The sequence below is a fragment of the Canis aureus genome, chromosome 3, assembly GCF_053574225.1.
Source record: "Canis aureus isolate CA01 chromosome 3, VMU_Caureus_v.1.0, whole genome shotgun sequence".
In the NCBI taxonomy this organism is placed as follows: Eukaryota; Metazoa; Chordata; class Mammalia; order Carnivora; family Canidae; genus Canis; species Canis aureus.
In genome coordinates this window covers 59,593,361-59,618,153 of record NC_135613.1, presented here as the reverse complement: position 1 = coordinate 59,618,153, position 24,793 = coordinate 59,593,361, and the positions used below count along the sequence as shown (strand labels likewise).

At 39.5% G+C, this 24,793-nt stretch overlaps 2 protein-coding genes across 12 annotated transcripts in view; one reads left to right on the top strand and one right to left on the bottom strand.

Annotated features, from left to right (window-relative positions):
- The window catches only part of ANGPTL5 (angiopoietin like 5), a 136,760-nt gene that overhangs the window by 21,105 nt on the left and 90,862 nt on the right, over positions 1-24,793 (top strand). The gene's annotated exons all lie outside the window — the stretch shown is intronic.
- Positions 1-24,793, bottom strand: part of CEP126 (centrosomal protein 126) — a 102,448-nt gene that overhangs the window by 5,747 nt on the left and 71,908 nt on the right. Inside the window, exons 7-10 of one of the 11 annotated variants that reach the window (XR_013376690.1) lie at positions 19,293-19,405; positions 14,755-14,830; positions 12,801-13,011; positions 5,377-5,441 (exon numbers count right to left, since the gene is read on the bottom strand). The exons of 1 other annotated variant lie outside the window; for it this stretch is intronic. Coding sequence is in view for 8 of the 10 variants with exons in the window: in XM_077893209.1 (XP_077749335.1) it covers positions 12,812-13,011; positions 14,755-14,830; positions 19,293-19,405 (389 nt within the window). In the remaining 2 variants the exon portion in view is untranslated. Of the gene's footprint in view, positions 1-5,376; positions 5,442-12,800; positions 13,012-14,754; positions 14,831-19,292; positions 19,406-24,793 lie in introns of those variants that run through there. 9 more of the 11 variants (XM_077893209.1, XR_013376691.1, XM_077893210.1 and 6 more) reach the window with 9 other exon arrangements.

The following is a 24,793-nucleotide window of genomic DNA, read 5'->3' as shown; positions in this document are numbered from 1 at the left end:
ATAATTTGTTCTAACTCTCTGAAGAAAGTCCATGGTATTTTGATAGGGATTGCATTAAACGTGTAAATTGCCCTGGGTAACATTGACATTTTCACAATATTAATTCTGTATTGGCTAGTATCTTGTTGAGAATTTTTGCATGCATGTTCATCAGGGATATTGGTCTATAATTCTCCTTTTTGGTGGGGTCTTTGTCTGGTTTTGGAATTAAGGTGATGCTGGCCTCATAGAACGAATTTGGATTGAATTTGGAAGTACTCCATCTCTTTCTATCTTTCCAAACAGCTTTAGTAGAATAGGTATGGTTTCTTCTTTAAACGTTGGATAGAATTCCCCAGGGATGGCTTCCTGGAGTCTGGCCCTGGACTCTTGTGTCTTGGGAGGTTTTTGATGACTGCTTCAATTTCCTCGCTGGTTATTGGCCTGTTCAGGTTTTCTCTTTCTTCCTGTTCCAGTTTTGGTAGTTTGTGGCTTTCCAGGAATGCGTCCATTTCTTCTAGATTGCCTAATTTATTGGCGTATAGCTGTTCATAATATGGTTTTAAAATCGTTTGTATTTCTTGGTGTTGTTAGTGATCTCTCCTTTCTCATTCATGATTTTATTAATTTGAGTCTTCTCTCTCTTCTTTTTAATAAGGTTGGCTAATGGTTTATCTATCTTATTAATTCTTTCAAAGAACCAACTCCTGGTTCTGTTGATCTGTTCCACAGTTCTTCTGGTCTCGATTTCATTGAGTTCTTCTCGAATCTTAATTAACTCTCTCTTCTGCTGGGTGTAGGATCTATCTGCTGTTTTTTCTCTAGCTCCTTTTTGTGTAAGGTTAGCTTTTGTATTTGAGTTCTTTCCAGTTTTTGAATGGATGCTGGTATTGCGATGTATTTCCCCCTTAGGACTGCTTTTGCTGCATCCCAAAGATTTTGAACAGTTGTATCTTCATTCTCATTAGTTTCCATGAATCTTTTTAATTCTTCCTTAATTTCCTGGTTGACCCTTTCCTCTTTTAGCAGGATGGTCCTTAACTTCCACGTGTTTGAGGTCCTTCCAAACTTCTCGTGATTTAGTTCTAATTTCAAGGCATTATGGTCTGAGAATATGCAGGGGATGATCCCAATCTTTTGGTATTGGTTCAGACCCGATTTGTGACCCAGTATGTGGTCTATTCTGGAGAAAGTTCCATGTGCACTTGAGAAGAATGTGTATTCAGTTGAGTTTGGATGTAAAGTTCTGTAGATATCTGTGAAATCCATCTGGTCCAGTGTATCATTTAAAGCTCTCGTTTCAAAAAAAAAAAAAATAAAAATAAAATAAAAAAATAAAGCTCTCGTTTCTTTGGAGATGTTGTGCTTAGAAGACCTATCAAGGGTAGAAAGAGCTAGATTGAAATCACCAAGTATAAGTGTATTCTTATCTAAGTATTTCTTCACTTTGGTTATTAATTGGTTTAAATATTTGGCAGCTCCCACATTCGGGGCATATAATATTGAGGATTGTTAAGTCCTCTTGTTGGATAGATCCTTTAAGTATGATATACTGTCCCTCTTCATCTCTCACTACAGTCTTCAGGGTAAATTTTAGTTTATCTGATCGAAGGATGGCTACCCCTGCTTTCTTTTGAGGACCATTTGAAGGGTAAATGGTTCTCCAACCTTTTATTTTCAGGTTGTAGGTGTCCTTCTGTCTAAAATGAGTCTCTTGTAGACAGCAAATAGATGGGTCCTGCTTTTTTATCCAGTTTGAAACCCTGTGCCTTTTGATGGGGTCATTAAGCCCGTTCACGTTCAGAGTTACTATTGACAGATATGAGTTTAGTGTCATCATGATATCTCCTCAGTCCTTGTTTTTGTGGATTGTTCCACTGAACTTCTTCTTAAAGGGGAATTTTAAGAGTCCCCCTTAAAATTTCTTGCAGAGCTGGTTTGGAGGTCACATATTCTTTTAGTTGCTGCCTGTCTTGGAAGCTCTTTATCTCTCCTTCCATTTTGAATGAGAGCCTTGCTGGATAAAGTATTCTTGGTTGCATGTTCTTCTCATTTAGGACCCTGAATATATCCTGCCAGCCCTTTCTGGCCTGCCAGGTCTCTGTGGAGAGCTGCAGTCTCTTAGGGAGCTCGGCCGCAGGGTATGGTGCACTCTCCTGGGCGCGCAGGTGTCTGTTAGTGTCCCAGGGAGCCCGAGGGCATCCCCGCCCTCCTGGGGTCCTGCTCTAACTCCCTGGAGCCCCTTTCCCCCCGGGAAGGTTGGTGCAGCTCCTGCTACTCCGGGACGGGGCTCTCCTGTTCTGGGGACACTCGCCCCGGCCTCAGCCTGGCTCCTCGCGGGGCCCCTCCCCCTTGGAGGCCTTTTGTTTCTTTATTTCTTTTTCTCTGTCTTCCTACCTTGATAGAAGCGCGAACTCTTCTCACTGTAGCATTCCATCCGTTCTCTCTTTAAATCTCAAGCCGAATTCGTAGATTTTTCAGGATGATTTGAAGGTTATCTAGGTAATTTGGTGTGGACAGGTGATTTAGGGACCCTACTCTTCCGCCCTCTTGCCCCTCCTCCTTGAATAGATATTTCTGCCATTACACTTGACGGGATGATCACTGGGTGTTATTCTATATGTTGGCAAATTGAACACCAATAAAAAATAAATTTATAAAATAAAGATATTTCTGCCCTTATATGGAGAGATGGAGATCTTTTTTAGAAAGATCTCCATTGATGAGAACTAGACTATACCACAGTTGTCCTGGGAAAAATGAGGTAAGCTTTGGTGGCCTCTTGTGTCATATACAGAAAGTATAGGAATATGATTACATATTGCCTTTCTAGAGCTTACACATTAAATAATTTTACTTGTTTGGAATTTTGATGGAGATACAGGAACAAATTTTAAAAGCTTTCAAAAGACCAGGTGATGGGAACTAAAGACTACACTTATGATGAAGACACAAACCAAAATGTATCTAAAGCCCATGCACTTTATTCCTGGGGGAGGTACTAAGCACGTATTTAATCTTGCTTTAAACACAACTCTAAAAGCTTGGACAACAGTCTTCTGAACTCAAATTATAAGCAGCTAAATGAAAACCTGAAAGCAAGATTCAGGTAGAATCAAGTAGGTGATAAAATGAAAACAAACATACTATAAGAACACAAACTTTGCATCTGTCATAAATGTTAACCTGTGAGAAAACAATCAGAAAGCTTCAAATCATGAGACCGTCAACAACACAACTGGCCTGGACTCTTCAAAAGTGTCATTGTGCATGAAAGACTGGGAAAGAAGAGACTCTTCTAGGTTAAGAGACAAGAGGACCATATACAATGCATAATCCTGGGCTGCATCCTACATCTTGCATCAGAGAAATAAAATAGCCACAAACGACATTTTGTTTTTGAACTGGAGAATTCTGAAATGGAGTGTGTATCAGGCAGTATTATATCAATGTTAAATTTCTTGGGTGTGATGACGGTGTTGTGGTTATGCAGGAGAATGTCTGTTCTTAGAACATGTATGCTTCAGTATTTAGTGGGAAGGTATCATCTTGTCTAAAATTGACTTTTAAACGGTTCATTAAAATGTACATTTGTGTGTGTGTATATATGTATGAATCTCTATCCACTCCTTTCCTCTTCTATTTATTCTATTCTTCCATCCATCCTTCCATCTATTGGATAAAGCAAGCATGACAAAATGTCAACAATCAGTGAAACCAACTGAAGTGTAAAAAAGATAAACATAGTAGAAAAAGGGCAAGCAAGGCTAAAATGCTCAAATCCCCATGCAGAATATGGCAAATGAAGTAATTTGGATTGGGGGGAGAGATGGGGTACTTTTAACATCAGCTGTTTAATTGGGCAGTTAAAAATTCTATGATTTTATACCATTTCCCCTGAAAATAAATGGTTTCTGACCTAGGTCAGTGATGACAAAGTAAGGAAGGATAACATGTATGGAGATAAAGGGACTAACTCATGGTTACCAACTGCCATAATGAGCAGGAAAGATCTAAGAGAGGATTCCAAGCCTCTTGGTGGTCCTTCACGTTTGCAACTGTTCAGCTATGAGACAGATACTTGAGCCCTCCAACCACACGGAGCTCCAATGAGCACAGAGAGCGATTCTCTCTCCTTATTGGGAAGTGTTTACAGCTCATGCTCAGCCTGTTGTCTGGGGTCAGTACGCTGTTTTCAGGTTGAGCTGAAGTGTACCAAAGAGTGACCTCCGTTACCATGGCTATGATCTCACTAGAGTAAGATGGGAACTGTTTATGTTATAAAGAACAGAAAACTCTCACAAATTCAGACACAAATTATCACTGCAAAAATTACTGAAATTGATGAATTGGTGGGGATGAAAAACTGAGAAAAAAGCCAAACTAGTAGTATGTGAACAGCAGGAGTCAACGTGACAGTTGCCATGAGAGTTGTGTCTAACAGTTGCACCATCATAAATGCCATGTAAAAAGGCCATTTCTGAGAACCATTAGCCTGGAGGGAAGTAAAAATCTTCAGGAGGGCAGGGGCAGCCTCTTTCTTCTTCTTCCTTACTACGTACCCCGGACAGCCAAAACATGGGTAAGAAATGTATGCCTTTGTTTATGTAAAAGAAATTAAGTATAGTCATGTGATCTTTTTCTTGTCAAGATTTCAGACCTGAGGGTGTATGATGACAAACAACTGAGCAAACATCCCATTACTTTTCTAACAAAACATCTCCTTATTGAACAGCTCAGTGGAGGGCAGTGAGAGGAGAGGCAGCGTCTTTGTTTGAGCCGCCCTTTCCAACACACCTGTCTGAGTGCCTCCAGCCACTTAGGATGTCCTGAGTTCCTAAGGCTGCGCTGCCCACATGGCTGTGAGCCACATTCTGGTGACTGGTACATACTCCCCATGTGTTCCTTTTGCCTGCTAGAGGGAAATCCTTAATGTAATACACTGCCATTGGTATGTGGATCTTTACCAGAATTCAATTGTCACGGTAAAGATAAAAGAAAAAAATCCAAATAACAATGTCTAGTTTTGAACTTTGAAGACATGAAAGTCGGGGGGGGGGGGGGAACGTAAAATTCTTAACAATTTCCTAATTAGGCTACACATGCACAGTTATCCTAGAGGAGTACACTGATACCTGATTCCATTCCAATGAATAATGAAATATTCTGTATATAAAAAAACTTTATATTTTGATCTCTTTTCAATGAGAGGATATTAGCTGATTCTAACAAAACATATTACAATTGAAAGTTAAAAAAATATAGTTGAAAGTTAATTGGGGAGGAAACCTCCCTAAAAGCCAACCTCAAGAAAAATTAATTTCAATACAGGATTCTTACACATGAAATCATGATATTTCCTAAAATGAGAAAAAAAAAGCTTCTTAAAATACTTACCAGAAGTGGTATTATTTATAAGGTATTTTTGATGGATGGATTTTTGCAAATGGCTTCTTGTACATCTGAAAGAATTATGCCATGATACAAAAATAACTTAGTGATCTATATTGACAGAGAAGAACAACTAAAGAATCAGATACTAAATTCTGGTATGTTAAAATACTCAAAACAGAGTTAAGAGTTTTTTCCTATTGTGCCAGGAACCGTGTTTACACTTATATTACGTAGGAAATAGAAGTAGTTTGCTTAAAAACAATGACATAAAACTAAAGTTGATAAAAAGGAATTCCTAATACTTTGACCATTCTACTAGAATCTTTATTTAAATACTGGGTTTTCTTTTCCATTTGTCTTTCTTCTTTTTTTAAACCGAAAGGAGATTTCATTCTTGGAGCATGTCAGGAAGGAGATGTCTGTTTAGTTGGGAAGGCACAGGAGTTGAGTGATCGGTCACCTCTGTTGCCTTTTCAGGGCCTAGACTCGTCCATAGCAGGGGTCCCCGAAGAAAAGAGAACACAACTTCAAGCAGAATGCTTTCAGGGAAGTGCTAAGTACATGGAGTGTCTACAACAGGTGACTGAGGTTTTCAGTCTCGACCTGCTCTTCCTCTCCAGCCTGCAGTGCGCAGACATGCCACCCTGGGCCTTGAGCCCCACCCCCACCATGGGGACACCCCCTAACCCCGCAGCAGGTGTATTCCGGCCCCAGAGGAACGGACTTGCCCTGCTTTTACTCTCCTGGGATTTGCCGCATGCGGTTCCTCTATGATGACGTGTGTGTGCCTGAGTGGTGCTACCCCCTGCATCCTCTTGATGCACCTGGGTGGGCTAGGGGCAGATCGCTGGCCCAGAGGGTATGGAGGGTATGCTTGTGTCCTCCTGAGACTGCACCTGCTCACACCCTGGAGCATGTCACTGGGCCTCACTGGACCAGGGTGCGGGACACCTGCCTGGTGGTCATCGCACACATTTCTCTCATAGAGAAGCTACTGTCTTCCTCTCTTGGTTCTCTTGTCTCATTTTCTTATTGATTTATAGTTCTTTACATATTTTGAATAAGAGTCCTTCTTCTATGTATTCTAAATATATTCTCTCACTTTGTGGCCTGTCTATTCATTCTTTTAATGATTTTTTAAAAAAGATGTATTAGAGAGTGAGCAAGAAGAGAGAGAGAACAGGCGTGTATGTGGGGGGGGGAAAGGGCAGAGGCAGAGAGAGAGAAGCTGGAGCAGACTCCTGCCCAGCAGAGAGCCAGGTGGGGCTCCATCTCATGCCCAAACCAAGAATCTATTGCTTCAGGGGCTGAGCCACCCAGGTGCTCCAATGATATTCTGATATGAAGAAAAGTTTATAATTTTAATATAATTTATTTTCTCAAAAAAAAACAAAAAAAAAACAAAAATAATTTATTTTCTCCTCTATGGATTATGTTCCTTGCACTCTAAGAAATACTTCCTTAACCTGAGGTTAGAAAAATTTTTAAATATTATCTCCTAGAAGCTTTATATATTTTACTTCATATTTAATCTTTAATCACAGTAATTTGGTACTAAGTTTTATGTATATTTGATAGCAGTTCAATTTAACCTCTGCTGGGTATCCAATTTTTCCAATATGGAGTGACAGACAATTTGTCTGAAAATGACCCCAGAAGTTCTCCTAGCCATCTGTCAGTGTGCTATCTGGGACCCCAAGCAGGCATTCAGCCCATGTGAGGGGTGCTGTGTTGACTCTGGCTCCCTGTGACTTGGACACCTTCTCCTCCCAGCACAAAGTGGCTGCAGCTTTGCACATGGGGATTTGATGGATTGCAGACTATCCCAATGTTCTCAGTCCTCTGCTCTGTCCCCTCCCTGACCATCTTTTTCATTTCCATCCTGGGATTTCAGCTGGAAATTCTCTATCATCTATCTTCAAATTCATTCTTTCCTCAGCTGTGTTGAGTCTACTGGTGAGGTGATATTTTTCATTTTTCTCTCTCATGTGTCCATCTGACTCTGTTTCCGTATCTTTTTAGATTCCCCGTGTGTTCATGCACATCTCTTTTCTTTCTTTAGCATGTTAGTCACAGTCATTTAAAATTACCCACCTGAGACTTCCAGTGTCTGAGTCATCTCTGTGTCTCCGTCTGCGGATTGCTTTGTCCCTTGAAAATATTTTCCTTGCTTTTTTTTTTTTTTTTTTGGTGTCTCTTCATATTTGACTGACTGCTAAACTTTGTTTAGAAGTGGTTACTAAGGCAAATTGTACTCATGCCTTGACATGGCTGTGCCTCCTCTGCTAGGCAGCTGGAGTGAATGTGGCTCATCAACAGGATCAAAGTAGGCTCCGTGCCCAGTATGGTGGCTGAACCAACAACCTGAGATCAAGAGGCCCTCCTCCATTGATGGTGTGGCTGGGCAGCCCTGGGTTGGGGCTTTGTGGCTGCTACGGTGCCCTTTAGTCCCTACTGGTTCCCCGTTCCTCTGCTGGTATTTTGTGCTCCTGCAGGGCTCACAGAAGTTTTTCTTGTCGGTCTTCCTGCTCCATGTCAGCCTTGGGCCTTCCCAGATGTCTGCACACTAGCAGCGCGCTCTCTGTAGGCGCCTGCCCTCCCCAGCAGCAGATTCCTGTTGCTCACTTGGTTTTGTTGGCCTCACGGCAAGGAGCAGTGAAGTTGTCTGTTTTCATAGTTGTCAACTCTGCCTTCTGTCTCCAACATGTTTTATGCAAGAGACTTTTGTGCCTGTCCTCCAATAAACATTGGGAGGCTTATGGGGATCTGGGCCCATCCTGTCCCCTGCCAAACCCTAGTAGAAGCTTTTTTCTTTCCCCTTCCCCATACCCCCATCAGTCTTCACTTGAGCCTGGGGGCAACCCACAAAGCTTGCTGCATTGTTCTGTAGGAGAGAAGGTACTGTGCCGGGCCTCACGCCTTCCCCACAGCATGGCTCCCTCCTCTGCACCTGCTGCCCTGAGGCCCCATTTCACACACTGCCTGTCCCTGCCCTCCACCATCTCCTGCTCTGCTCTCTCTCTTTTTTAAAAAGATTTTATTTATTTATTCATGGGAGACAGAGAGAGAGAGAGAGAGAGAGAGAGAGAGAGAGAGAGAGAGGCAGAGACACAGGCAGAGGGAAAAGCAGACTCCATGGAGGGAGCCTGATGCAGGACTCTATCCCGGGGCTCCAGGATCATGCCTTGGGCCAAAGGCAGGCACTAAACCACTGAGCCACCCAGGGATCCCATCTATTGTTTAAATGTTTTATTTATTTATTCATGAGAGACACAGAGACAGAGACAGAGACACAGACACAGACAGAGGGAGAAGCAGGCTCCCTGCAGGGAACCTGATGTGGCACTCAATCTCAGGACCCCGGGATCACTGCCCTGACCAAAGGTAGATGCTCAACCACTGAGCCACCCATGTGCCCCTGCTCTCTACTTCTCTCATGAAGAACATGTAGGTTCATGGAGAAGAATCTGTAAGTGGGTGTGAACTCTTCTCTTCTGTGGCTCCCAGGGGTTTTACATTCTCATAGTAATTCACACTTACCCTTTAGCACTTTGTTAAACATTTAAGCAGAATTCCTAACATCAGCTTTTATGGAATCTGGCATTTCTTTCCCCCATACTCTGTCCCAGGTGAGCTAATGCTCCTGTCCTGTTTCAAAATATTCTGTAATTTTCATTATGGTATGAAAATAATTTTATTTTGAACCACAGTTTATTTAAAAATGTGCTTCTCTCTCTTTTTTAAAGATTTCATTTATGAGAGAGAGAGAGGGGGAGAGAAAGAGCTTGAGCAGGGGGAAGAGCAGAGGGAGAGGGACAAGTAGATTTTGTGCTGAGTGGGGAGCCGGATGCAGGGCTCAGGTCATGATCTCAAGGTCATGAGACTGAGATCATGACCTGAGCCAAAAATCAAGAGTCAGATGCTTAACTGACTGAGCCACCTGGGTGCCCAGAAATGTACTTGTTAATGGTTATCTTTTTGTTATTCATTTTTAGCTAAATTGCATTGTGGTCAGAGTCTGTGCAAAACTCCAATCCTTTGAAATGTTTCAGGCTTGTTTTATGGTATAGTATATGGCTCATTTTAATACATATTCTATGTATATTTGTAAAGAATGTGTCCCTTTAATCAAGTTTGTTAATCATGTTTGATTCTTACACATCTATTTCATTTCTTTTTTTCTATCTAGTCTGTTTTTTCTTTTTTTTAAAATAAATTTATTTTTTATTGGTGTTCAAACTATCTAGTCTGTTTTTTCTATCAATTCCTAGCAATGTAAAAAAAGAAATCTCCCACCATGGCTAAAACATATTTTAGATATTTTGAGGCATGTTTTTAAATGCATATAAAATGAAAATGTTTTATATATTTCTCCTGAATTAAAGCTTTGATCATCATGATCCTCTTTATGTCTACTAATGCATGCTTTCTGCTTTATCGTCAATTTTGTTTGATAATAATACATTGAAACTAATTTTCCTTTGGTTAGAATTTGCTTGGTATTTTCCATCTTTTTTATTTTCAGCTATTCTATATCCTTATGTTTTAAATATAGTGTTTATAAACAAAATATAATGTTATAAAATATAAATTTTAAAAAGATATTTATTTAAAGATTTTAATTATTTGAGAGAGAGAGTGTGTGAAAGAGAGAGCACAATGGGAACAGCAGAGTGAGAGAAGTAGACTCCCAGCTGAGCCCCACGTGGGACTCTATCCCAGAACCTTGAGATCATGACCTGAGCTGAAGGCAGATGCTTCACTGACTGAGCCACCCAGGCACCCCTAAAAGATCTTTTAAATGTAGCATATAATCCACATACATTCATTGTCAGAACATTTGTATATACCATTTTATAGCACAGTTTTTCTGTTTATCCTATGTCTTCTATGTTTATTTTTCACTCTCTTCTGTTCTTATCATGGATCAATTTGACTTTTTTTTTTTTTTGCATGCCACTTTTCTCCTTAACCAGTTTGAAAATTGTATACTCTATTTCTAGTCCTTTACATGTGACCCTTGTAACTATCAGAAGCATACTTCCTCTACCACTATCTAAAGTTAATCTGACCAAGGGAGTATCATGCTATGTGAAATAAGTCAGAGAAAGACAAATACTGTAAATTTCACTCATATGTGAAATTTAAGAGACAAAACAAATAAGCAAAGAAAAAAAGAGACAAACCAAGAAACAGACTGAACTATGGAAAACAAGCTGCTGGTGGCCTGAGGGCAGGTGGGCAGTGCAACGGGGAAGCAAGCAATGGGGATGGAGGAGGGCATTTATGATGATGAGCACTGAGTGATGTGCACAAGGTGGAACCAGTATATTGAACACCTGAAACTAATATAACACTGTATGTTAGTTATACTCAAATAGAAAAAGGTTAAACTGTACCAAATTCCTTAAGAAGAATCTTACTAACCTAGTATCATTTTTGTTCTCCCAACGAATACACTATTCTTAATAGGTATTTATTTTAATAGGCTAATGTTTTTCTTTCTGAAACACACATGACTTTATTAACGTTTGTTTTACATGACATTTGCTCAAATTTACCCTCTCAGACTGAGATTACTTCTGGTCTGCTGAAATGCATTCTTTAGAATTGCCTTTGGTAAGGATTTGCTATTAACAAAATCTCATAGAAAATGTGCCACAGGGGATCCCTGGGTGGCTCAGTGGTTTAGCGCCTGCCTTCGGACCTGGGAGTGATCCTGGAGTCCTGGGATCGGGTCCCACGTCGGGCTCCTTGCATGGAGCCTCCTTCTCCCTCTGCCTGTGTGTGTCTCTGCGCCTTTCTCTCTCTCTCTGGGTCTCTTATTAATAAATAAATAAAATCTTAAAAAAAAAAGAAAAGAAAATGTGCCACATCCTACACAGATACACACGAGACAGAGGGCGGTGGAAAAGCTTGCACATCTTTCTCTGTCATCTGCTCAATCCCGAAACTCAGATATGGAAGCTTTTCCCAGCCCTCTTGGTCCCTGGGTATATAACTGTATGGTGTAGCTCCTTGGGAGGCGCAACGTTATGGGGTGAGGATCTTCTGGAGACTACCCATCAGGGCTTTGTATCCTGTTTCTTTATCTGTGAAGCCATGAAAAGCAAAGTGTGTGGGTTAAATAAATATCCACAAGACAACAGCCAGCTACAGCATTTTCTTTAACTTTCTGGGTTTTTATCTGTATTCAGTTCCTGGTCTTAGAATTCCTTATATTCAGGGCACCTGGGTGGCTCAGTCAGTTAAGTGTCTGACTCTTGATTTCTGCTCAAGTCATCTCAGTGTTGTGAGATCAAGCCCCATGTTGGGCTCTGTGCTGAGTGTGGAGTCAGCTTAAGATTCTCTCTCTCCACTCGCCCCCCACCCAAAAGAATTGCTTATATTCTAACCAGCTAATGTTATATTTAAGTTTTTCCTTTTTTAAAGGTTGCATTTATTTATTCATGAGAGACAGAGAGAGGCAGAGACACAGGCAGAGGGAGAAGCCAGCTTCCTGCAGGGAGCCTGAGGTAGGACCCGATCCCAGATCCTAGGATCATGCCCTGAGCCGAAAGCAAACGCCCCACTGCTGAGCCACCCAGGTGTCCCTGTTATATTTAAGATTTTTAAAAGTACTTAATTCAGAATTTACGGTTGTTTTCGATGGATGGTCACTAAAGCTACCTAGCCTGTCGCATTGCTGAGATGGAAGTGTATTTATACATCACTAAAAGATAGATAAGCCTGTTAAAGAAACTGACATCATCATAAATGACATAAATATGGTATATGTGAAATAGTAAGGTATATGCAAATATATATAATATGGACATAAAAATTTATTTATTTATTTATTTATTTATTTAATTAATTATTATAGAGAGAGGGAGAGAGAATGTGTGTGTGAATGGGGGGAAGGGGAGAGGGCAAGAGAGAATCCTCAAGCAGACTCCCCACTGAGTGAGGAGCCTGATGAGGGGCTCAGTCTCACGACCCTGAGATCACAACCTGAGCTGAAATCAAGAGTGTTATATAACCAACTGAGCCACTCAGGCACCCCTACTCAAGTATATTTTTAATTGTCACATACTTGATTTAAATAGCTAATAATCTGGATACATTATTTCCAATTTGTAAATTAAAATCTTTTTAAAAATGTTTAAACATTTTTTTAAAACATTTTTAAAAAGATTTTATTTATTTACTCATGAGAGACATAGAGGGAGAGGCAGAGACACAGGCAGAGGGAGAAGCAGGCTTCCTGTGGGGAGCCTGATTGGGACTCGATCCTAGGACCTCTGGATCATGTCCCGAGCCGAAGGGAGATGCTCAACCACTGAGCCACCCAGGCATCTCTAAATTAAATTAAATTAAATTTTAAATTAAAATAGTCTAAGTACAAAATATAACATTTCTTGTAAAAGGTGTTCTTCCATACTTACAGTATAACCTCTCACTGAGACGACTGAGGGACTTGTAGGATCTTCTGTTCTTTGGCTGAGCGTGCACAGATGTTGAATGATTGGGTCTTATTTAAAGCTAGATTTGGTTTCTGTAGCTGCTTGCTATTCATGACAGTAAGAATTTCATCCTCAGGCACTGAAGCTCTCACTAGGTTTTCAGCCATCAAAAACTGAGAAGTACTATCTGAAACTACAGAAATTCTACATTAATTATTCTTTGATCCTTTGTCTTTGGGATCTTATACCTACTTAACTGACATGTTTTTCAAATAGAAACCCAGTAAATGTTCTATTACTTTGCACTTTATTTATCAGCATTATCTATATCTAATAGTTTTCCATCTCTGTTTAAAAAACAGAAATTCAAAATGATGGCAGTAAGGCAATGAAAATCCTGAGCTAAAGGAAAAACACATCAAGTTTAGATTATGTTTGTGTAGTAGGTTTGTTATTCATTGGTAGTTCAAAGAGAAGGTAGATTGCCTTTATAATAACAATCAAGATAAATTATAAATAAAAGAGTAAAAGAAAAGGAATTTAAGGAAATGTTAGAAAACCAGACAATGAGCTGAAAAGAACTGAAAGCGTAGGAATAGACCCAGATAGGTACAGGAATTTAACATATGTCAAAGAAGCATCAAAGTCTTGAGGGCAGGGACAGATGACTCAATAAATTAGTATGTTGCTTATTAAAGAATCTATTTGCAGTGTTCTTTTAAATCATCCATTTGAACAAATTCAAAGGAAATTTTAAAAATTTAATTTAATGAATGAAACCATTAAAGCAATCTAGAGGAGAAAGGAAGAAATGCTTCTGAATTTCTGTGTTGGGAAGGTTCTTTAGTCTTAAAAGTAATGGAGAATCACTAAGACTATAAGAGAAGTTAATTATTTAAGGGCAGTCTTCCCTAACAGACTTTAAGTTTTTGAAAGGCAAGACTTGTGTGTGTTTTGTGCATTACTGTATATCCAATATCTAGTTGTAGGTGGGAAATTAGCTCTCATTTGTTGTTGTTGTTTTAAGATTTTATTTATTTATTCATGAGAGATAGAGAGAGAGGCAGAGACACAGGCAGAGAGAGAAGTAGGTTCCTGTGGGGAGCCTGATGCAGGACTTGATCCTGTGACTGGGGATCACACCCTGAGCCGAAGGCAGATGCTCAACCACTGAGCCACCCAGACATCCCTTGATTGTTTGTTGAATGAAAAAAAAAGGAAGGCTTCTAAATGTAAACATATAAGTGGAGTAAAACATAAATAATAAAGAAATAAAAACGTGCAATTAATATGAAGAATAGAACCCTTGATATTTAAAGAATTTGCAGAAATCAGTAAGAAAATACCAAAACTCCAATATCTAAAGGAAAAAACAATATGAAGGACCAATTCACCAAAAGTAAAGATACATAAACAACTAAGCATATTTTTATAAAAGATATATAATTCAAAACTAATATAACAGAATTTCTTTGCCTGCCATGTAAGCAAATCATAGAAATAATTCTACCTCAAGTTGGCATACACCCTAGAAAAGTTTTAAATGGTATTGCTCAGGAAAATACTTTAGAATCTGTAAAAGGAGCTATAACAATGCCTATTTCCTCTGATCCAGTAATCACTTAATACATAGAATTTCATTCAACAAATCCTTATTTAGGTGCCAATGACATATCAAATACTGTGATTTTAATTCTTGGAATCTCCATCTTATGGACATGATCGAAAAGTCAGGGGAAAGCTTCATGTAGAAAGATGTTCAATACATCATTATTTAGAATAAAAAACCTGGCAACAGTGTAAATGTGCAGGGTAAGGGGAGCTCGAATCCCACACAGTCTACCGGTCACCTAGTGTGAACAGACTTGGGAAAGCCCACAGAGCAGTGAAATCGCTGGGAACAAAGCTCAGAGAAAAACCTTAAACTGACACATACCTTCTTTACCATGAGAAGTACCCCTTATAGTCTGTTTTGGCTCACTTGAACTTGGCTGGACACTTTGTCCAAAATTCTACAAAAATATAATAGTACATCAGAATATATCTCCATATTTAAAAGTTCATGATTATACATTTAGTAAAAATAAATATGCACTCCATATAGTTTTAGTAAAAATAAATATGCACTCTACATAGTTTCAGTTATCACGGCTCATGAAACCTGTATCAAAGCAGAAATCCACAGGCAACACCCTTTTTGAACTTGGCCACAGTAACTTCTTGCAAGATACATCCACGAAGGCAAAAGAAACAAAAGCAAAAATGAACTATTGGGACTTCATCAAGATAAGAAGCTTTTGCACAGCAAAGATACAGTCAACAAAACTAAAAGACAACCTACAGAATGGGAGAAGACAGTGCAAATGACATATCAGATAAAGGGCTAGTTTCCAATATCTATAAAGAACTTATTAAACTCAACACCAAAGAAACAAACAATCCAATCATGAAATGGGCAAAAGACATGAAGAGAAATCTCACAGAGGAAGACATAGACATGGCCAACATGCATATGAGAAAATGCTCTGCATCACTTGCCATCAGGGAAATACAAATCAAAACCACAATGAGATACTACCTCACACCAGTGAGAATGGGGAAAATTAACAAGGCAGGAAACCACAAATGTTGGAGAGGACGCGGAGAAAAGGGAACCCTCTTACACTGTTGGTGGGAATGTGAACTGGTGCAGCCACTCTGGGAAACTGTGTGGAGGTTCCTCAAAGAGTTAAAAATATACCTGCCCTACGACCCAGCAATTGCACTGTTGGGGATTTACCCCAAAGATACAAATGCAATGAAACGCCGGGACACCTGCACCCCGATGTTTACAGCAGCAATGGCCACGATAGCCAAACTGTGGAAGGAGCCTCGGTGTCCAACGAAAGATGAATGGATAAAGAAGATGTGGTTTATGTATACAATGGAATATTACTCAGCTATTAGAAATGACAAATACCCACCATTTGCTTCAACGTGGATGGAACTGGAGGGTATTATGCTGAATGAAGTAAGTCAGTCGGAGAAGGACAAACATTATATGTTCTCATTCATTTGGGGAATATAAATAATAGTGAAAGGGAATATAAGGGAAGGGAGAAGAAATGTGTGGGAAATATCAGAAAGGGAGACAGAACGTAAAGACTGCTAACTCTGGGAAACGAACTAGGGGTGGTAGAAGGGGAGGAGGGCAGGGGGTGGGAGTGAATGGGTGACGGGCACTGGGGGTTATTCTGTAAGTTAGTAAATTGAACACCAATAAAAAATAAAAAATAAAAAAAAATAAAAAAAACAAGGCAGGAAACAAGAAATGTTGGAGTGGATGCGGAGAAAAGGGAACCCTCCTGCACTGTTGGTGGGAATGTGAACTGGTGCAGCCACTCTGGAAAACTGTGTGGAGGTTCCTCAAAGAGTTAAAAATAGACCTGCCCTATGACCCAGCAATTGCACTGCTGGGGATTTACCCCAAAGATTCAGATGCAATGAAACGCCGGGACACCTGCACCCCGATGTTTATAGCAGCAATGTCCACAATAGCCAAACTGTGGAAGGAGCCTCGGTGTCCATCGAAAGATGAATGGATAAAGAAGATGTGGTCTATGTATACAATGGAATATTCCTCAGCCATTAGAAACGACAAATACCCACCATTTGCTTCAACGTGGATGGAACTGGAGGGTATTATGCTGAGTGAAGTAAGTCAATCGGAAAAGGACAAACCTTGTATGTTCTCATTCATTTGGGGAATATAAATAATAGTGAAAGGGAATAGAAGGGAAGGGAGAAGAAATGAGTGGGAAATATCAGAAAGGGAGACAGAACATAAAGATTCCTAACTCTGGGAAACGAACTAGGGGCGGTGGAAGCGGAGGAGGGCGGGGGGGTGGGGGTGAATGGATGACGGGCATTGAGGGGGGCACTTGATGGGATGAGCACTGGGTGTTATTCTGTATGTTGGTAAATTGAACACCAATAAAAAATTAATTTATTAAAAAAAAGCAGAAATCAAGAATTCCTGGAATAAGTCCTTTCTAGGGTAACTCAGTATTTAAAAAAATGTTTTATGTGGATTTTGGAAAATGTTCAGGTTGCAGTGTTACCTTGGATATTGGAAGAAGGAAGTTAGAGTGCTAGTTCAAGGGCTGGCAAACACTGACGGTAAGTAAGGTCTATAAGCTGGTGGGTTTACATTGTCACCGCAGGCGGGGCCCCATGAGGCCAGGGACCCCAGGAGGCCAGGCTTGCAGAAGAGCTGGTGCTGCCCCAACGCCCTGGAGGCCAGGACGCCCCAACCCGGGGCACGCAACCCTTTCCCTTGGCGCTCGGGTGTGGCAGCGCTGCTCCAGATTGTTGGGGGACCAGGCTAGCACTGTCCCGGCCTCGGTCACTGTGGCCTCCACCAGAGACTGGGGGTTCCCTGCCCTGACTGCCGGGCAGGGATTGTCGTGGGCTGGAAAGCTCCCAACAGGAACTGGACCCTGCGGAGGCTCCTCGGTTAAAATCAAGAGGGCAGAGAAAGTTAAACTTCCCGTGGTGACCGCGGCCATTCCAAAGCCAGCACGAGGGTGTAGGGCACTGAAGCAGGTGCGCCTGGGGTGGGCTACACTGGAGAGGGCACAGGGGGCCGTGAACGGTGGGGGCAGGGAGGGGGGCATGGTGGGAACCAGGACGGTACGCATGAGTTTACCAATTTAACAGTTCCTTTTCGTTTGTTGTTCTAACTGTATATTGCTTTAGCATTTAAAATATACGAATAAGGGGATCCCGGGGTGGTTCAGCGGTTTGGCGCCTGCCTTTGGCCGGGGGCACGATCCTGGAGTCCCGGGATCGGTCCCGCGTCGGGCTCCCGGCATGGAGCCTGCCTGTCCCTCTGCCTGTGTCTCTGCCTCTCTCTATATATGTCTACCATAAATAAATAAATAAATCTTAAAAAAATAAAATATACGAATAAAATGAAATGCTTGTTCACTTGACGGATTGCGGATGCTGCTCTGAACATGGGGGTGGAAGGCAGAACTTGCACTGCTGAGGAAGCGCTAATATCTGGTTAATTAGATGCTGGGGACAGCTAATTCACATCCTACAGAACTCACTGACTTCTGTCTTACTGTTAAAAATGCTTCTTGGGTGAGTTTCCTCCACATTAAAAATCCCATCTATATAAAACAATGAATAGTTCTTACAAAAGAAGATGTGGTTTATGTATACAATGGAAAATTACTCAGCTATTAGAAATGACAAATACCCACCATTTGCTTCAACGTGGATGGAACTGGAGGGTATTATGCTGAGTGAAGTAAGTCAGTCGGAGAAGGACAAACATTATATGTTCTCATTCATTTGGGGAATATAAATAATAGTGAAAGGGAAAACAAGGGAAGGGAGAAGAAATGTGTGGGAAATATCAGAAAGGGAGACAGAACGTAAAGACTGCTAACTCTGGGAAACGAACTAGGGGTGGTAGAAGGGGAGGAGGGCGGGGGGTGGGAGTGAATGGGTGACGGGCACTGGGTGTTATTCTGTATGTTAGTAAATTGAACACCAATAAAAAAAAAATAAATAAATCATAGAATCCTCAACTCAGAAGTTGGATATAAATTCTCCATAAGGCAGTCATTCCACTGCTATCAAAAACTCAAAAGTGCTACTTAAAGTAGAAATTCCAAATGAAATACTATTTACTCATCCATCTACATGTTTTATATTTTAAATTCAATACTTGGATGAGGTTAGACCACCAGAAAATGTCATAGTTAGGTCATTTAGCTCTTACGGATGACCTCCATTAATTTAAAAATTACTTTTCTTAAGCTTTCGACTTTTACTAACCATCACTATCTTGAACAGCCATGTGGACTGTGAAGAGGAGTCTATCCATCCCCAACTCCAGGTACCCCACAGAAGGGCCTCAGGGGAACCTCTCTTCCCACACGGCCCTTCAAACAACATCCTACCAACATCAATGACCTCGAGAATATGCACCTCATCATCCTACCTTCCTCTTGCCATATCTTCCAGGGAGCTTAGATCATAGAGCATAGAGGATATTTGAACATGAACTAGATTAGTCTTAATCTAAAAAGTCTTGTCTTGATTAGTCTTGTCTAAAAAGAAAGACAAGCAAGTTAGAGCCCTGGATACACTCACTCTATCCAGGGCTCTAACTTGCTTGTCTTTCTTTTTTCTTTTTTAATGTATACTTAAAAACATTGTTGTGAATAACATGTTTGTATTCCAGAGCTGAATATAAATAATACATGAAAGAATGGTAATTTGTTAAGGTTGGTTTAAAATCTTCATTAGTAATTGATCATATAGGCAGATAGAATATAGCAAATAAGTACAGTAAGTTCCTAGCGTAGGGATTCATGCTGTGGTCCACACTTTACAGCAAAAGCACAGTGTTTGAGAACATTCTGTTTTCCAAGCAATTTTTCACTACTGAATACACATTGTTACTAATATCACACTTACATTCATTTGCTCATTGTACTTCTTTCCTACAGATCCAGAGTTTTGTCTTTTCTGTTCTAAAAGGCTTCTCTGCTTATTTTCAGCAATTCGTTTTCTTCTTACCACAGTAGAATCTTAATGCCAACAAAATGTCAAAATTAATACATTATATGTACAAACTTACGAGTTACCTTCAAACATCATAGAAAACCCTAAATTTCATTCATACAGTCAGAAAACTCTTCATGCACTTCTGTTATATGTACTATGCACCAAATAGTTACAATAATGAACTAAACAAAATCTCTGCTTCTGAGGAGTTTATAGTTTAGACCAGTGACCTCCAAATGTGCTCTAGAACACTAGGAGGAAAGGTAGAACAGATCACTGCTCTGCAGGAAGAACATACTAGAATTCCAATTTGTATTTATTGTCAAACAATTAGATATTAAACTTCACTATGTTCATATATGGTTGACGCTGGCACCCTTGTTGGTTTGCAAAGTAGGTGACTGTACGTTGCATACAGTAAATCGAGTTTTCCTAGAGGAACTACATGTGAGACTGGCAATGGTATCATTCATGAGTGCTCTCTGGCCTCCTGTAATGTATTGAACTTCATATGTGCCTGGTAAGTAGATTTATGGCCATCTCATAGCATCTGAATGAGTTCTCACAAAATGGAAGTCTAAAAAGACACTTTTGTAGTGCTTCCATTGTATGCACAATGTTTTATCATTTAAGGTGAATTATAATGGGTGTATGGATTTTTTTTATTGTTTTTCTATCCTTTTTATATGACTAATTAAAAACATTCTTAGAGAGAGAGGCAAATCAAGAAATAGACCCTTGACTGCAGAGAACACACTGATGGTCACCAGAGGGTGGGGGTGGGGGGGATGGCTAGATGGGTGATGGGGATGAAGGAGCACACCTGTGATGAGCCCCAGGGTTGTATGGAAGTGTTCAATTAATGTACTGTACACCTACTGTACTGTAGGCAGTTTGCAGATCCCGAGACAAGATGATGTAGAAGTTTCTTCTACTGCTAATATTTTATGATTTAACTTGTTTTCACAGCAATGCTATTTCCTTTTTTTTTTTCAATGCTATCTCCTTAGGAAAGTTAAATTGATTATTCAGTCATCTGCCAAATACAGAGTTTATGAGGTATGTACGTACTTTTCTGCTGTTTGCTATTAATAGTAGCCAAGGTATAGAAACCTAAGTGTCCATCAATGGATGAATGAATAAAGAAGACATGGTTTCTATAAACCGTAGAATATTATTCTGCCACAAGAAAGGTGGTTCCGCCATTTGTGACAACATGGATGGGACTTGAGGGTATTATGTTGAGTGAAACAAGTCACACAAAGACAAACACTGTATGATATCACTTATGTGTGGAATCTAAAAAAGCTATACTAGGGGCCCCTGACTGGCTCAGTTGGTAAAGTATGGAGCTCTTAATCTCAGGGTTGGGAATTAAAGCCCTATGTTGAGCATGGTGCCTACTTAACAAAAATTTAAAAGGCTGAACTAGTGGAAACTGTTGAAGAGTGAGTGGTTCCAGGGTGCAGGAATTGAGATGTTGGTCACAGTTCAAACTTGTAGTAGAAGATGAGTATGTTCTGGAGTTCTGTGCTCTGCATCATGATTATACTCAACAATACTGCATCATATGCGGAGAAAAGGGAACCCTCTTACACTGTTGGTGGGAATGTGAACTGGTGCAGCCACTCTGGAAAACTGTGTGGAGGTTCCTCAAACAGTTAAAAATATACCTGCCCTACGACCCAGCAATTGCACTGTTGGGGATTTACCCCAAAGATACAAATGCAATGAAACGCCGGGACACCTGCACCCCGATGTTTCTAGCAGCAATGGCCACGATAGCCAAACTGTGGAAGGAGCCTCGGAGTCCAACGAAAGATGAATGGATAAAGAAGATGTGGTTTATGTATACAATGGAATATTACTCAGCTATTAGAAATGACAAATACCCACCATTTGCTTCAACGTGGATGGAACTGGAGGGTATTATGCTGAGTGAAGTAAGTCAGTCGGAGAAGGACAAACATTATATGGTCTCATTCATTTGGGGAATATAAATAATAGTGAAAGGGAAAATAAGGGAAGGGAGAAGAAATGTGTGGGAAATATCAGAAAGGGAGACAGAACATAAAGACTGCTAACTCTGGGAAACGAACTAGGGGTGGTAGAAGGGGAGGAGGGCGGGGGGTGGGAGTGAATGGGTGACGGGCACTGGGTGTTATTCTGTATGTTAGTAAATTGAACACCAATAAAAAAAAAAAAAAAAAAAAAAAAAAACAATACTGCATCATATACTTCAAAGCTGCTAAGAGACTAGATCCTAAATGTTCTCACCACAACAGATAAATGACAATTATGTGATCAATGGAGGTGTTGGCTAGCTACGGTAGTAACCATATTGCAATACATAAATGTATCAAATCACACAGTATACACCTTAAACTTACATAATGTAATATGTCAATTATCTTATAATAAAACAAGTATTTTTCTGCAAGAACTCCTCATATTCTTGCAAAACTACAGATTAAAGATAAAACTAATAACACAAATACAGGTAAATAAGAAAAAGGTGATTTATTTTTTATTCTCCTTATAAACTCTTTGCCACAAAATGACAGTGACAGTATCATATTTATAACAAAGTTAGAGGGATCCCTGGGTGGCGCAGCGGTTTGGCGCCTGCCTTTGGCCCAGGGCGCGATCCTGGAGACCCGGGATCGAATCCCACATCAGGCTCCCGGTGCATGGAGCCTGCTTCTCCCTCTGCCTGTGTCTCTGCCTCTCTCTCTCTCTCTCTCTCTGTGACTATCATAAATAAATAAAAAAATGAAAAAAAAAATAACAAAGTTAGAGACACAAATTGAAAAATTATCAAATTATAAAAATAAACCTCATCCTAAATGCATATTGTACCTTGAGATATTAGCTAATAATGGTATATGAATGGTATATGAAATGAAGTAATTGACCTGAAACTAAGCAAAGCATTATTTTTAAAAAATTTTTTAAGCGGGATCCCTGGGTGGCGCAGCGGTTTGGCGCCTGCCTTTGGCCCAGGGCGCGATCCTGGAGACCCGGGATCGAATCCCACGTCGGGCTCCCAGTGCATGGAGCCTGCTTCTCCCTCTGCCTATGTCTCTGCCTCTCTCTCTCTCTCTCTGTGTGACTATCATAAATAAATAAAAAAATTTAAAAAAAAAGATTAAAATTTTTTAAGCAAAGCGTTATTAATACATGAGAGAAAAAGTATTTTATATAATACATAAAATTATTTTAAAGATTTTAAAATGTATTATTTATAAAATACAAAAATTTTAAGTTATTTTAAAAGGTTTGTACTTTATTTTTATTTCATTCTTTAAATGTTTCTATTTCTGGTTAAGGTTACATATTTTGTACAGTAATACATATGTATGCCATATCTGTATGTGTGTGCTCAAAATTTTTACTGTTCTATATCTAACTATACGTATATATATAATGCATATATTGTAAGTATACATATAAACTATAGCTGTATATAACTATCTATCTATATATCTAAATAACAACAAAGACCTCAAAGCTTCCAACTTTCAAGAAAGTTGGTTAATAACTGAACACCTGACCTTTGAGAGTAAGAAATAAGATAATTCTAGTTAATATTAATTCAGCATTTATAATTGTCTAGGCATTGTTCTAAGAGTTGTAGCAGGCACTATTATCATCACTGTTTTTACAGATAAGGAAATTAGGCACCAGAAAGGAGAAGTAACTTGTCTAAGGTCACAGAGTCAGTAAAGGACAAAGCTGGAATTTACCTCTAAGTAGTTAATCTGTAAAATCTGAAAATCTGGCTCTTACCCTCTATACTAGTAACTTCCATTCAATTTGACTGTGTCTGACAGAAAGAAATATATTTTGCACTGTGGTCCAGGATGCATATACAGTTCTGTGAAACATATTTACCTTTATGATATATGATGAGCTCTAGTAGTTTCTATCTTAGAACATTCTAATTCTAAAATTATATTTTACTAAAAAAATTCTGATCACCACTCATGAAACAAATTTTATAATCTACTAATGAGATACAACCTGTAGTTTAAAAAGTTCTGTGTTATTTTTATTCCCACCCATATGGGTAAGCTAAGGGCTAAATATGCTAGGCTATGTATTATATGTTAGATGTTATAGTCTCTAGCAAGATCATCTGGGCATCAATAGAGTTTCTTTATGTTTTCTATGCTTAGAAGATCTTGGAAAGTTCCTATCTTTCCATTTTTTTTGAAGGGCTTTAAAAATACTTTAAGTAAAAATTTCCTTGGCCACATGACTGCTTTGTCAAGAATTTTTCCCTTCCTTCAGCCTGTTTGTAAATCTGGAGTCAAAATCTGCCAACACTTTTGTACTTTCTTGATTTGTAGCATAATCATTTGTTTTTGAGCTTTATTCTTTGTGTAGATGTTCAGTGTTGTGGATTATAAATTAATAATCCCAGGAACAGATACAGTTTATATGCTTAAAACTGTATATTGTTGCATTCACATACATGCAGCTAAATACTATCTAATAATTAATAATAGCTGAGAACCTTGATATAATTGCTATATATATATATATATATATATATATATATATACACATACACACACATATATATATTTTTTTGCACTGGCATCTTTGGCCAAATTTCTTATATGAAAATTTTATCCAAATAGTTTTTTTTTAAACCAAAATTCAAAATAAAGCTACTAATCATTAATTAAGTAGTATGTCTTTAAAATGTATGGTATTTTTTTTTTTATGATAGTCACAGAGAGAGAGAGAGAGAGAGAGAGAGAGAGGCAGAGACATAGGCAGAGGGAGAAGCAGGCTCCATGCACCGGGAGCCCGATGTGGGATTCGATCCCGGGTCTCCAGGATTGCGCCCTGGGCCAAAGGCAGGTGCCAAACCGCTGCGCCACCCAGGGATCCCCTATGGTATTCTTAATTATAAACATAAGGACAAATTCTGGAGATGTTCAGAGAATGAAAGCAAATGATATATCAGATAAAGGGCTAATATCCAAGATTTATAAAGAACTTATCAAACTCAACATTCAAGAAATAAATAACCCAATCATGAAATGGGCAGAAGACATGAACAGAAATTTCTCAAAAGAAGACATACACATGGCCAACAAGCACATGAGAAAATGCTCTGCATCACTTGTCATCAGGGAAATACAAATCAAAACCACAATGAGATACCATCTCACACCAGTGAATGGTGAAAATTAACAAGACAGGAAACAACAAATGCTGGTGAGGATGCAGAGAAAGGAGAACTCTCTTAACACTGTTGGTGGGAGTGCAAACTGGTGCAGCCACTCCAGAAAAAGTGTGGAGGTTCCTCAAGAAGTTAAAATAGAGCTATCATATGATCCAATAAATTATGGAAGCCACCCAAGCAAGGGTCCACTGGTAGATGAAGGGATAAAGAA